The sequence below is a fragment of the Melospiza melodia genome, chromosome 1 (assembly GCF_035770615.1).
Source record: "Melospiza melodia melodia isolate bMelMel2 chromosome 1, bMelMel2.pri, whole genome shotgun sequence".
Lineage (NCBI taxonomy): Eukaryota > Metazoa > Chordata > Aves > Passeriformes > Passerellidae > Melospiza > Melospiza melodia.
The window spans coordinates 172,156,016-172,169,349 of NC_086194.1; the positions used below are offsets into that span (position 1 = coordinate 172,156,016).

Sequence of the window (13,334 nt, forward strand, 5' to 3'; positions counted from 1 at the left end):
GTTCTGCTGTTGTTTTGGTCTTTTGACATCTGTCATCTCCAGGCACAGCTCAGTGGGGTGTGAGTGTCCTCTCATCCCTGCCCACCACTGTGGTGTCACCTCCTTAATTTCCTCCATTTCCCCTCATTAAACAAAATAGTTAAAACCAGTCACCAGATCCAGAGCTCACAGCACAAAACTTGTTGTGAAGTTGATGTGAAATCTTTTGTCCTCCTGGAAAACTGAAATCCAGGCGCTCTGAAATGCCTCAAAAACCCACATGTGCAACCAAAACCCAGCAGAGTTCCAGGGCAATGCTTCAGAGAAAGCAAAGATCTCACTCAACCATCAAACACAACAAAAAAAAAAACCCAACACCCTTCAATTGTTTGGACCAGCTCTGGTTTCTCCCAGGACACAGCTGAGCTAGGGATGCTGCCAGCTTTTCCTTTTCTCTTTTCCCTTTTTTTATTTTTTTCTGTGTGTTTTCCAGGAATGGGAGCTTGCAGCTGGGGCTGTGACCCAAGAAGCTCTGAGCTGTTTGTGTGAGTCCCTGGCTGACTGCCCTTCTTCTTCTTCTTCTCACTGTGACACCCCCAGGCTTCCCACAGAGCTTTTCTGTGTCCCCTCAGCTGCAGCTCCTGCAGGGAGAGGAGGGAGCAGAGAGCGTGGAGGGCAGAACCAAACAAAGCTCAACACAATCGATGGTTTCTCTGCCAGGAACGTGGCTCTGTAGAAAGCCTCTCACAAGCTCTGAATGACAGGGGTTGGTGACAGCTGTGTGAGGTTGTTTTGGCCCTGGGGAGAAAGAGGGGAATGGATCTGGGGATGTCTTTTCCAGCTGGATGAGGTCCATGAGGAGGCAGTGTGAGAGCAACTCCCAGCTCAGCGGGCTGCCCCCATTCCTTCCCTTCTCCCTCCCACCGTCCCACTGCCTTTCCTTTGTCAGCCACATATTTCCCCCTCTGCCTTTCCCCCTTTTCTCTGCTGAGAGAAGCTAATTTCAAAATGGGAATGGGAGGAAAGACCCTGAGGAGGCAGAAATTTCTCCCCACTGAGGCCGGAGAAAAGTCCACAACACTGCCACAAATCAGCTTTACTTCCACCTGCTCGTTTATAAACAGATGTTTGATAACCCAGACTCACTGTGAACAAATTCACTGATCATCCCCTGTGCTGACACAACTGTGGAGCCATTGCAGGGTGGGATGTTATTCCTCACAGAGCTTTGAAAGTGAGAGACAAGACTATGCCTTCAAGGATCTCCTCGGAGCAATAATGATTTGAGGCTTGAACATGTCAAAAAGGCCATTTTCTATATGTTTTCTTAGGTGAGTTGGATGTCTGGGGACACTGTGGATTCAGGCAGGCTCAGGAAATCAATGGGAGTTCAGCACCTGACTTATCCAGGCTCTCTCAAAAATCCCAGGGGGAAGCTCAACCGCAAAACACGAATCTTTGAGAGTGGAAAATTATCCCAGAACAACACTTTTATTTCAGCCATCACAGGGAGCTCTTCCAAACCCATCACAATCCATATGTAAAGATGTAAGTGACGCTGGCCAGGACACCCAGGGACATCATTCCGTGGCTGCTTTGCCTGCTGCTGACTCCATTCACATTGCACAGGGGTTTCTCACAGCAGGAAACATTCTGGGAGCTTTGGATTTGTTGCTGGCCTGTTTCTGGACACGTTGGAGAACACATCTTGGAGATGACGTATTTAGGCTTGTTGGGCTCTAGTGCAGGAAAAAAAAAGTGGGGGAAAGAAGAGAAAAAGGAGGATGAAAAATAATTATTTAAATGTTTTTGTGGCTAAATCTGTTTCGGTGAATAAAGGAAGGCCAGGCATTAATCCTCAAGGCAAATTTCATGGAATAACCATAGAATTATGGAATTGCTTGGATTACAAGGGACCTTAAAAACTATCCATGGGCAGACGTGAGAAGTGGATTTGTGATGAATTGTATACTTGTATACTTCACTATGTACAACAAATGATAAGTAAGCCATCAAAAAAGTTTTCACAATCCAAAAAATGAGGGAGAGATGTGAGAAATGGACTTGTAATGAATTCTCACAACCTGACTGAAAGCTCACACAGTCTTGTGCATCTGTATGCAAACACTGAGATAAAGTGTGCTGAGTTAGGAAGGCCATGGAACAGAGATGACATTGTTGAGAGAGAGAGACTGAGCTAGAAACAAGTTTCAACAAGTTTCAAACTATGGCCTTGCAAAAAACTCGGGTATTTTAGAGAATTAGAACTGTGAAAGATGCATTGTAGCAGGACCATGTAGGGTAAAAATATTGGTGATTGGTTTTGAAAGTATTAGCAGCACTGTGTGGCAAAAGCTAATAGGCAAAAAAACATTTATAAAATATTGTAACCAGGAAATGAGTTGGCTATTGATAGAATGGTGTTGAGTTTTACATCTCTTATGTCTCACCCTTCTATGAGACTGATAATGGAATAAAATCTTTTAAAATGCCTCTTGGTTGCCCAGTTTCTATAAAACCCAGGAGTAATCGAACAGGCAGGGACACCTTCCACCAGACCAGGTAGACAGAGAGACTGAACTAGAAACAAGTTTCAAACTATGGCCTTGCAAAAAGCCCACGTATTTTAGAGAATTAGAACTGTGAAAGATGCACTGTAGCAGGACCATGTGTGGTAAAAATATTGGTGATTGGTGTTAGAAGTATTAGCAGCACTGTGTGGCAAAAGCTAATAGGCAAAAAAACATTTATAAAATATTGTAACCAGGAAATGGGTTGACTTTTGATAGAATGGTGCTGAGTTTTACATCTCTTATATCTCACCCTTCATTGAGACTGGTAATGGAATAAAATCTTTTAAAATGCCTCTGAGTTGCCCAGTTTCTATAAAAGCTAGGAAAAATCCAACAGGCAGGGACACCTCCCACCAGACCAGGTAGCCCAGAGGCTCATCTAGCCTGGCCTTGGACATTTCCAGGGATGGGGCAGCCACAGTGCCATAGAATCCTGGAACTGTTAACGTTGGAAAAGGCCTTTAAGATCATCAAGTCCAACCAGGACTTCTCTGGGCTATGTGGTTTTAGGTTTTGTCAATCCTAACTTGGAGTTAACACTGGTGGCTCTCAGCTCCAGCTGCCTGAAGTGATGCTCAGGCTGGGTCATTCCCACCAGGATGGTTTTTCCTACAGCATAAACACAGGAGGAATGTTCTGCACGACCTGAGATTTGGGACAAGTGCATGTGGAGATCTTTGAGGGCACAGAGCCCCCAGGCCAGGCCTGAAGGATTGTGCTTGGCAAAGGGAGTCAGCCACAGTGAGTGTTTGGCCAAAACACTTCTCAAAACATTTCTGGGAGTGAAACACACACAGCTCCAGGTGTGAATCCACTCCCTGGTGCTGCTCCCTGTGTCCTCATCATTTCCCCAATTTCCAGCAGGAATATCAAGTGTATGTGGACGCTGCAGCAGCCACAAGGTCAGTGTCTCCTACAAGTTGGTCATCAAGGCCTGTTGTTCCTGTATTGGGATTAAATCCCATTCCTGGGACTGCTCTCCTACAAAACAAACCAGATGTTGTTCCCAAACCTACAGTGCCATAGAATCACGAAATTGTTAAGGTTGGAAAAGGCCTTTAAGATCATCAAGTCCAACCAGGACTTCTCTGAGCTCCATGTTTTCAGGTTTTTTCAATCCTAACGTGGAATTAGCACCTGTGGCTCTCAACTCCAGCCACCTGAAGTGATGCTCAGGCTGGGTCATTCCCACCAGGATGGTTTTTCCTACAGCATAAACACAGGAGGAACACTCTGCACAACCTGAGATTTGGGACAAGTGCATGTGGAGGTCTTTGAGGGCACAGAGCCCCCAGGCCTGGCCTGAAGGATTGTCCTTGGCAAAGGGAGTCAGCCACAGTGAGTGTTTGGCCAAAACACTTCTCAAAACAGTTCTGAGAGTGAAACACACCCAGCTCCAGGTGTGAATCCACTCCCTGGTGCTGCTCCCTATGTCCTCATCCTTTCCCCAGTTTCCAGAAGGAATATCAAGGGTGTCTGGACATGGCAGCATCCACAATGTCAGTGTCTCCTAAAAGTTGGTCACCAAGGCCTGTTGTTCTCATACTGGGATGAAATCCCATTCCTGGGACTGCTCTCCTACGAAACAAACAAGGTGTTGTTCCCAAACCTACTTGTCCCGACATCCTTCCGGATGGTCACACAGTGTTTGTCCTCCTTGGCACACATGGAAATGGTCAAACAGTCCTTGTTGGACTCCTGTTCTTGGCAGGTGTAGCACATGAATGGATAAACTGGAGCAAAAAAAAAAAAAAAAACCCAACAAAAAAACAGTGAAAAAGCACATTACAAGGTTTAAAGGCTACAAAAACCCCACTGCAGAGATCTCCATTTCCCTCCTTACAGCCTGAGGAATGTTTCTGTGGGAATGACCAGTGGCTTTCTTTATCTCCTGACCCGTGGCAGCAGCGCTAAATCCCTCTCTGTCTCCTCTGGCTCAGGCTGAGAAGTGTTATCGATCTGTTTGCAATCCCTGGGAGCAGGAGATGTGAGCAGAATTCAAGGATTTGGGGGCTTTTATGAAGGAGATTATTGCCGAGCCATAGCAGCTCGGTCCTGAGGGCTCAGCCACGGGAATTGCCAATTACTGCTCAGGGTTTCTCCTGGGCAGGGCTTGGCAGGGAGAATTTAAAGATGCCCGTAGCGTTTTGAGGAGGTGGACAATGCCCAGTGTCCTACTTCTCTTTCATCTGGCTCAGGGACTGCTGTCACATCTCTTTTTTTGTGCTTGAACATCACTGAACCGGCCTAACCTCAGTTCTAGGAGGTCTGGTGAGAGCCCTCAGATGCTCTGTCAAACTCCTGTTTCTAGCATAAAATCGGGAATGAATGGAAAATCTAAACCAAAAGCTTGGTTTAAGTGCTGAAGGCAGATTTGGTGAGATAATTCCTACATCTGCAGCAGTGGCAGATGATTGGCAGGAAGGTTACACAGCGTTTCCTGCCGAGAATGTCTGTGTCTGCCCTCAAAACCAGAATGGGGTAGGCCAGACCTCTGGAAAGTACTAAAAAAAAAAGGAAATGATGCCTTGTGAAGGCTGACCTAGAACAGAGACTGGACAGAGGTAAAGAATAAAGGAGGGATTGATTAGAAGGCTTTAATGGATATGCCTTGGGCAGCACAAGAGCCCAGCCAGGGCTACACCCAAGATAAACCCAAAATGGTCACAAAATGCACGGCCAGTCACGGGGTCTCACATTTTTATAAGTTCTGGTCCATTTGCATATTGGAGTTAATTGTTCAATTACAGCTTTAGTTTATGAAGTCCAATCCTTCTTGTTTTTCTTTCTTCAGTCCACAGTTTATGCTCTTGGGCCTGAAATTTGGATCATTTGTCCTTGGTCCTCAGCTACAGCAGGAATTGTTTTGTTTTCCTTGCTCTGTGACGAGAGCTCACCATCCCCTAATATGAAGCTCAGAACTACACACTAAAGCAGCACAGAATCTGAAAAACATAAAATCTAAAACCTGAGGCCTCATAAGAAGAACAAAATCACCCCAACATATGTGCAGAGCACTCCCCAGCCGGGCAGATGGAAAGGTTTAATAGTGGTGGTTGAGTTCAGAGCTTGTGAATCACCCAGAGCAAAGTGTGGGGTTTTGTGACTGAGTTCCTTTAAAAACAAAGCTAATTTTTGGAGGGAAACAAAGCCAAATGCTGGCTGAGTTCCTGCTGAGTCTGGGGCCAGTCTGTCACTTTGGAAAGGGCAAAAGCAACTAAGGGACACATCCCTGTGGGTGCACTTCTGCCCGATAAGAAGTTGGCAGTGAGAAGGTGGAAGGACAGCAGAGGTCACACCATGAAACGAGAAGTTTCTAATAGGAAGGAAGGAAAAAGTCCCCAGCTGTTGATCTTGTGCAGCTTTTTTTTTGTGTCACTCTCCTCTACAAGAAGTTGAATTTTCATGTGCAGAGTAGAGGAGATTCAAGGAGGTTTTATGGAGTTTTTGGCACAACTTTGAATGATGATGTTCTCGAGCTGCTGAAAATTCCAGGGAATGGGTACAAAGCTAGGCATGAAAACACACTCAGAGGGTAATTCCCGAGGATTATTGGTGAAACCAACTGGAGCAATGGAAGGAATTCTGCCCTGTGAGGGTGGTGAGGCCCTGGCACAGGTTTCCCAGAAAAGCTGTGGCTGCCCCATCCCTGGAAATGTCCAAGGCCAGGTTGGACAGGGCTTGGAGCAACCTGGGATAGTGGAAGGTCTCCCTGCCCATGGCAGGGGTTGGGATGAGATGATCTTAAATCTCCCTTTCAACCCAAACCATCCCTGTGATTTTAAGTGATTTTGACAGATGGATGCAATAAAAGAGTGAACAAGAAGATTGGATGCAGTTAAATCAAGATAAATAAATTACAGTAGATAAAACTTAGACACTTAAATGTAGGGTGACAAATAACTGGTTCAGTCACAATTCAGTTACAATTCAGTTACAATTCAACTGTGACCGTGTTCACAGGGGTCCGAGGATGAGGAAAGGGACGAGGATCTGACTCCATGTTTCAGAAGGCTTGATTTATTATTTTTTGATGCATATTACATTAAAACTATACTAAAAGAATAGAAGAAAGGATTTCATCAGAAGGCGAGCTAAGAATAGAATAGAAAGGAATGACAACAAAGGCTTGTGTGTCAGACAGGGAGTCCAAGCCAGCTGACTGTGATTGGCCATTAATTAGAAACAACAACATGAGACCAATCACAGATCCACCTGTTGCATTCCACAGTAGCAGATAACTATTATTTACATTTTGTTCCTGAGGCCTCTCAGCTTCTCAGGAGAAAAAAATCCTAAGGAAAGAATTTTTCATAAAAGATGTCTGTGACACAGAACCACAGTGACAACATCAGGAGTCTACAGTGTCACATTCCAGCCACGGAAACAGGCGTCACCCAAGGGGACACGGGCAGAAATGTCATGTGCAAGATACACAAAGTGGCCTTTCCACCCTGGCAAAGCCTCATCTGGAGCCCCGGTGCCCAAATCTCTCCGCAGCACTTCCAAAAATGCAGAGCGTTTGGAGAGGGACCAGAGGAGAGGGAGGAGAGAAGGTCAGAGATCCTGGAAATGTGACCTTGTCAGAAAGGTTGGAAGGGTTTTAGTTTGCTTGCTTGTTTGAAAATGAGAATATGCTGAGGAAAGTTGCAAGAATCTTCTTCATGATGCAAGAAAAGTGACGCAGCAAAGAAGAAAGTAATAAAATAATTTATGTGCCCTGTGGTGGAAATATGGGAGAACAGAACAAAAACAGATGCTAAGAGATATTAAAATTAAATTCCTAAAGGGATCACAGTCTCTGAGCAATTCCAGGCTGAGGAATCTTCCTTGTTGGAAACTCTCAGGGACATCTTAAGCAAATATCTGCCTGGTCTTGTCCAGCATTGCAGCAAGGACTTGACAATCTTAGAGGTCTTTTCCACCTTTAATGTGATTCTGCGAAGAGGATCAAGACATTTTATGATTTTTGCTGGACACAAAACTCACAAAACAGTGAGTTTATGGATTGAAAAGGCAAAAAACCCTCTTTGATCGGCTGAGAGATCAAGAGTTTTGACCAAAATTTGGTCATTAGGGTCTAGGATGAGATCCAGGGTACCTGAGAAGGATCAAATGCCAGTTTCCACATTTTCTTATGTCCCACTTTTAGGCCAGAAAGCTGAAATCTCTTATTCTGGGTCTAGGCTGGGCACAGAAATGTGCTGTGTAAAAGTCCTTAAATCCATTGGGAATCTGCTGCCAATATCAAATGTCACTGGTGAGAAATCCCACCATGAATCTGTGATCCTGGATCTCTGTGAGCTTTCCAATTCATCCTGGGTCACACTGAGAATTGAAAATTGAAATTGAATTGAAAATTCTCCTCTTCTGCCCATGTTACTTTGCTTCAGTCAGGAACTGTGGGCACCAAATCAATTTTTTTTTTTTTTAATAATGAATAGTCATTTTCCCACACCCAAAACTGGCCGAAGGTCCTGCTCTTCCAGGCAGGCTGGAGAACCATTCCAAAGGATGTAGGAGTAGGGGGTTGATACATCAGTGATAATTTATTAATTAGATGCCTCTTTCTCAACCAGATTCGTATCGTGGTTTCTGGGAAACCATCGTGTGTGGGGGAAATTTTGGCACTCTGGTCATCATTCCCGCGTGCCAGGAGCGATGGAGCAACGTGTGTGTCTCACTCCCAGAAGGAGGACAACACTTGGGAGCAGGATGCCTTTAACATGAAAAGTTCTTTCACCTCTGCCGCTGATTTAATCTACAAAAATTCCCAGTGTTGCATTTTCTAGGAAGACACGTGGCAAACCACTACGAGGGAGGAAGCAGCAGGACGGAAAAGTCTCTAAAATACTCAAAAACTGAAATTATTAAGGGAAAAAAAAAAAAGTTTTGTTATGCTTTCTATCACTTCCAGCTTGCCTTCTTCTGGAAGATCCCAAGGACCACTGTGTGGATTTAATGGTTGGAGCACCACCAGAGCTCCAGCACTGGAAAGAAGAATCAATTGATCAGATTCTTATTTAGGCATCAAATCATTGATTGGGGTGCAAAAGGACATTGGTGACACCATCACAACGCTGCAAAGATGGTGACAACCCTCTAGAATTTTGCCACGTGGAAAAATGACACCACCTTCCCCCTAATCCTTGTCTTAAGTAGGAGCAGCAGGAGAGGCTCACCTTGTTCCACACAGAGCACAGCAGCCAGCAAGGTGACCAGAGGAGTCCTCATCTCCAGCAGATCCTCCCAGCAGCACTGGGAAGCTGCTTGGAGGGCAGGTTTTATACCCCAGCCCAACAGCAGCGGCAGTTTTACAGGTTCCAGGTGGACATGAAATCAACCCGAGGGTGTGGAATGTTCGTGTGTGGGAGTTTTCCACACCAGGGCCCTTGGAAAAGGGCTGGCACCTTGGGGAAAAGCCCTCTCAGCCACACATTTCTTGCTCTTCTGGTCGTGTGAGTGATAAGAAGTTTGGATCTGCTCTCTCCTCCTCTGAATGTTTTCCTTTCCTCCCTTCCAGAGCCGCTGCTCTGATGAAGGCAGAGCCTGGAGGCATGGGGAGATTGTCCTAGGAATGAATTTTTCTGGTCCCTTTGCATGGACAGCACGTGATGTTCCAGGGTTTGCACCATTCATTGGCTTTAATTATTCAACAGCACCAGACTCAGCCTCTGAGCTGGCCTAAGCTGGTTTACCTCAAAATCAGTGTGTTTTACACTAAATTAAATTAGCTAATGGTTGGTTAAACAGAAGATTTTCCTCAAATTTTCATGTCAGTCTTCATTTCTTTATCAAATTTCCTCTGGTTAATCCCTCTGCTCGCTCTTTTTCCTGCTTGCAATCCTCCAGTACCTTGTACAATTTTGATTTAATGAAGTTTTGCTGCTATCCAGGGATTCTGTAGAGGAGCTGCTTTTTTTCCACGCCCAACAGTTTCTCGAAATCAGGCTTCCAGTTCCAAGCCCACAAATTGGCACCCTGGAATTGCAGCTCTGCTCTGGAAAGAGCCATCCCTCAAAGTGTCATTTTTTCAAACTCTCCTCTTAAATCAACCCTTTTGCTTTTATTCCTCTGTGTTGTTCCTCTCCTCTGAATTCCTTAAAATGTGTTCATGACAGTCTGGGATAGAGACCCTCATTCAAGATGCATCTTGTAAGAGCTCGAGCTGCCAAGTCCACAGAGCTTCTTCTAAAACAAGATTAGTCCTGGACAGCAGAAAGAAAATATTGTCAAACTCCGCTTTTTCTGGCAATTATGGATTAATTTAACTGGCAATTCCCTGCACGTAGCCATCAGCAGGGCATTTTTGACTGTTTCGGACATGAATCATTCCAACCCTAGATGATTTACCAATCCATGTGATTTTCTGACATTTTTTCAGGCCCTCCTGATCCTGGAATGATGTCATCAGGTGGTGAATTCCAGAGTTGTCCAAGCCCTGTGTCCAAACAGACATTCCCTGGGTTTTGGAGGTTGGTGAGGTCAGTGGTGATGATCAAATTGAGCCTTGTGCTTCACACAGGACAACTTGGTCCTTTGCCCCAGTGTTTTGCAAACAGGTTTTTCTCCCTCATTAGTGGGTGTGGCTCCTTGATGGCATTTTGCAATAGGGCTGAAAGCACCTTTTTTTCCCTTATTTTTGGTCTTATTTATCCCATAGACTTGTTCTGTTTATTCCTTTCCCCTTCCATATCCCTGCTCCCGTTGATTTCCATAGAATCATAGACTGGGTTGGTAGGAAGGCACCTTAAAAACCACCTTGGACCTTAAAAATCACCTCATGCCATGGGCAGGGACACCTTCCACTATCCCAGGCTGCTCCGAGCCCCATCCAACCTGGCTTTGTTGACTTTTCCAACATCCATTTTATTCCCACACGAATCTTCTGGGAATAGGATCAGCACAAGTCAACTTAAACTTAGACTTGGACTTTTGACTTTGACGTTGACTTTGACTTTGACTTTGACTTTGAAGGAGCAGTGAGACTGAAACATTCCCGGCGCATCCAACAAATATGTACCAAGGAGAGAAATTTGGGTGGGAAATGGGAAAATTTGCTGAGTTTTCTGGGAGCTGTCTCCGGGACGTGAATGTCTTCCTTAGCACTGTGGTTCTGAGGTACCTCGGAATGCTGGAGCATTCCCTCTTCCCAGTGCATGGAGAGCATGGAAAAAATATTTATTTCCCAACAGGGCAGATTGCAAAACTCAAAAGCACTCAGAGGCTTCACTCAAGGATCCAGCATGGAGAGGGTGTCTCCTGCAACCCGGGATCACAGCCTGGAGAAGGGCCTGGAGCAGGGACACCAAGTGAGGAGTAAATTGAGGAAGACTGGGAGGAAAAAATCCCCAAGGAAGCTGAGTCACCTCTCTGGAGTAATCTTATTATCCATACAGGAAAATTAAAGTGGATCAAATTGGAGCCATGAGTTGGCAGTGGGCTCAAATTGGAGCCATGGGTTGGCTCTGTGACAAGAAAGCAGCAGTCAGATTTGGAAAAAGGGTTGGTTTTGTCCCTTTCCATGGCTTCCAGAAGATTTTTAGACTCACTGAAGGTTTTGCTTTGACCTCTTGCCTCCATCCTGTCTCATGCTTTGGCATTGAGGCACCGTGTTGGATCCGGGCAAATAAACAGGGAAAAGTGGGAGAAATTTCACGTTGTGGGGGAAAAGGCAGGGGAATTATTCAAGGAGAGCAGCAGGCAGCACAGATCCTTCAAAACCAATGGTGGGAAGGCCCCAAGGGAGGGAAAAGAAGGGCCAAAGTTAAAGCACCTTGTGCAGATGCCTCATTCAGGCAGGGAAAGGCCTCCTTGCCTGATCCAGGTCCTGGTGCAGTGACTCAGAGCTCTGAAGAATGACTTTTATATAATCCACAGGGAGAGAGAGGCAGTTACCTCGCAGGATCAATCCCAGCCACTGGAATGAGGCTCCCATCTCCTTCCCAAAAGCCCTCCAGGCATCACAGATGTCTCTGCTCATGGGGCAGCTGAATGCTCCCATGTGAGGAGTGTGCAGCCATGGGAGGCACCAGAAACCCGGGGTGATGGGAAGATTTGGAATTAGGGAGCAGCGCCCGCGTGGGAGGTGCCAATCAGGATTTCTCGGGAAGGCTGGCAGAGTCTCCTCTTACACAACAATCCAAGGGGAGGGTTCACCACAGGAGCTCTCATGTTTTTGGGTCCTCCCGTGCCTCAGGGAAGTTGCTGCTCCCGCCTCCAGATAAGGGCTTTGGGACATGGGTCAGCTTTGGAGCACATGGATGCATTTTGTTGGGCACCAGGGAAGAACCTGTGGGGTCAGGGGAAATTAGGCAAGAAGGAGGCAGCCAGGATGGAGCTACTCCCTTAGGGATGGCACTTCTGGATTTCCAGGGTTGTTTATAACTTTTCCATGCAACAGCTCCAGGGGGTGCCCCACGTGCTTCCATCCCCTTTGCCATGCCAGGATCCTTCCCATCCCAAAACAGAGGCACCTGCCAAGTCCAGGCAGCTCAAGACATGACCCTTATTTTAAACCTGGCTGCCAAGGGCAGGTCTGGACTCCCAAGCTTAGCAGAACAAGACCTGAGGCCGTACCAGCCCCGTCTTGGCCCTTCCCTGTGCCAGCCATTGTCCCTAAGAAATCCTGAACTTGTGGATGGCACGGGATGAAGATTGTTCCAAATAGTTCAGTTGTCACCGTGTTAGGAGCAGGATGTGGGGCAGAATATGGCCAGCCAAGGTCACGGAATTGGCTTGTTTGGGGTTTTTGGATCCCTAGATTTGACAGGAAGGGATGCAGGGTGAGGAGAATAAATCGGGCAGACGGATGGAGCCAGCTCAGCTGGAAAAGGCAATAAAATCCTTATTGGATTTTATTGGGGAGAATGGGGAGACTCATGCCCAAAATCAAAGTATCATTGGCCAATCTTCCATTTAGACTGAGGAGGAAACAATGTGTTGAGGCGAGAAAATAGAGTTTGGATGGAAAAACCCAGAGTAAGACTGGAGGAAGAAGCCAACAAGGAAATCTGGGAGAGAAAACAATCAGGGAATGCAGAGCTGGGGTTGGACGTGAATGGGAGGAAGGCGAAGAGGAAGGGGTAAGACCAGGTTGGGATGAGCTGGAGCCACAAGCCCAGGTTTCCTCAGCACAGCTGTTGGAAAGAACAAAGATGTGGCTTTTCCCGAGTGTTGTTGTTCCTCTAATCCCAGAAAATGCCTGTCAAATGGAGCTGTGCAAGGAACTTAGGGAGAGAAAACCAGCTGGGTGAGTTGCACCCGACTGGTTTCCCTGGGAGATCTCCCTCAGGATGATCCTTGTGCAGAGCTCCTTCCTCCCAGGAGAAAGTTCAGCCTCCCTGAAAGGGTTGGAGGGAGCAAACCTCTCATTCCTAAGATTATCCACAGGGAAGGTCAGAGCAGGGTAATGAGTCCCTTCAATTTTACCTTGATGAGCAAACATAAAAGGTTTATTTGCAGTGTGAATATTTTTTCACAGATGAGTCTGAAAAATTCCAGGTTTCTTTCCAGAAACCATCTGTCTTTTCCTATGATTTTCCTTTAAGCATGGTGCAAGATACTTTTCTCCCTTTTCTGAATAATCCTAATGCTTCTAAAGGAACTTCCACTGGGAGATCTTAAACCAGTTTAAAGAAAATGCTCCAGATCCCTTCCCTGCCTTGTTCCCTGTTTCCAGGAGAGCTCAAGAGCTGTTTCCTTCCAGGCAGCTGACCCAGGAGAGGAATTGAAAGGAAGTTAAATAGAATTCAGTTTATTCCAAAATGGAGTCACAAAAAT

At 46.0% G+C, this 13,334-nt stretch overlaps 1 protein-coding gene across 1 annotated transcript; it reads right to left on the reverse strand.

Annotated features, from left to right (window-relative positions):
• Positions 1–1,451: 1,451 nt before the first annotated feature.
• Positions 1,452–11,438, reverse strand: LOC134428395 (lymphocyte antigen 6E-like). Its single transcript, XM_063175106.1, has 3 exons — positions 8,735–11,438; positions 4,166–4,285; positions 1,452–1,718 (listed from the first exon to the last, which is right to left on the reverse strand). The coding sequence occupies exons 1-3, from the start codon at positions 8,784–8,786 to the stop codon at positions 1,507–1,509; spliced, it is 384 nt and encodes a 127-aa protein (XP_063031176.1). The 5' UTR covers positions 8,787–11,438; the 3' UTR covers positions 1,452–1,506.
• Positions 11,439–13,334: the final 1,896 nt, after the last annotated feature.

Excerpts from the sequence above, each read along its gene's own strand:
- LOC134428395 (XM_063175106.1), bottom strand. The coding sequence starts at position 8,786 with ATGAGGACTCCTCTGGTCACCTTGCTGGCTGCTGTGCTCTGTGTGGAA. Across the intron at positions 4,286-8,734 it reads TGTGCTCTGTGTGGAACAAG|TTTATCCATTCATGTGCTAC; the intron begins GTGAGCCTCTCC and ends TTTTTGCTCCAG. Across the intron at positions 1,719-4,165 it reads CCGGAAGGATGTCGGGACAA|AGCCCAACAAGCCTAAATAC; the intron begins GTAGGTTTGGGA and ends TTCCTGCACTAG.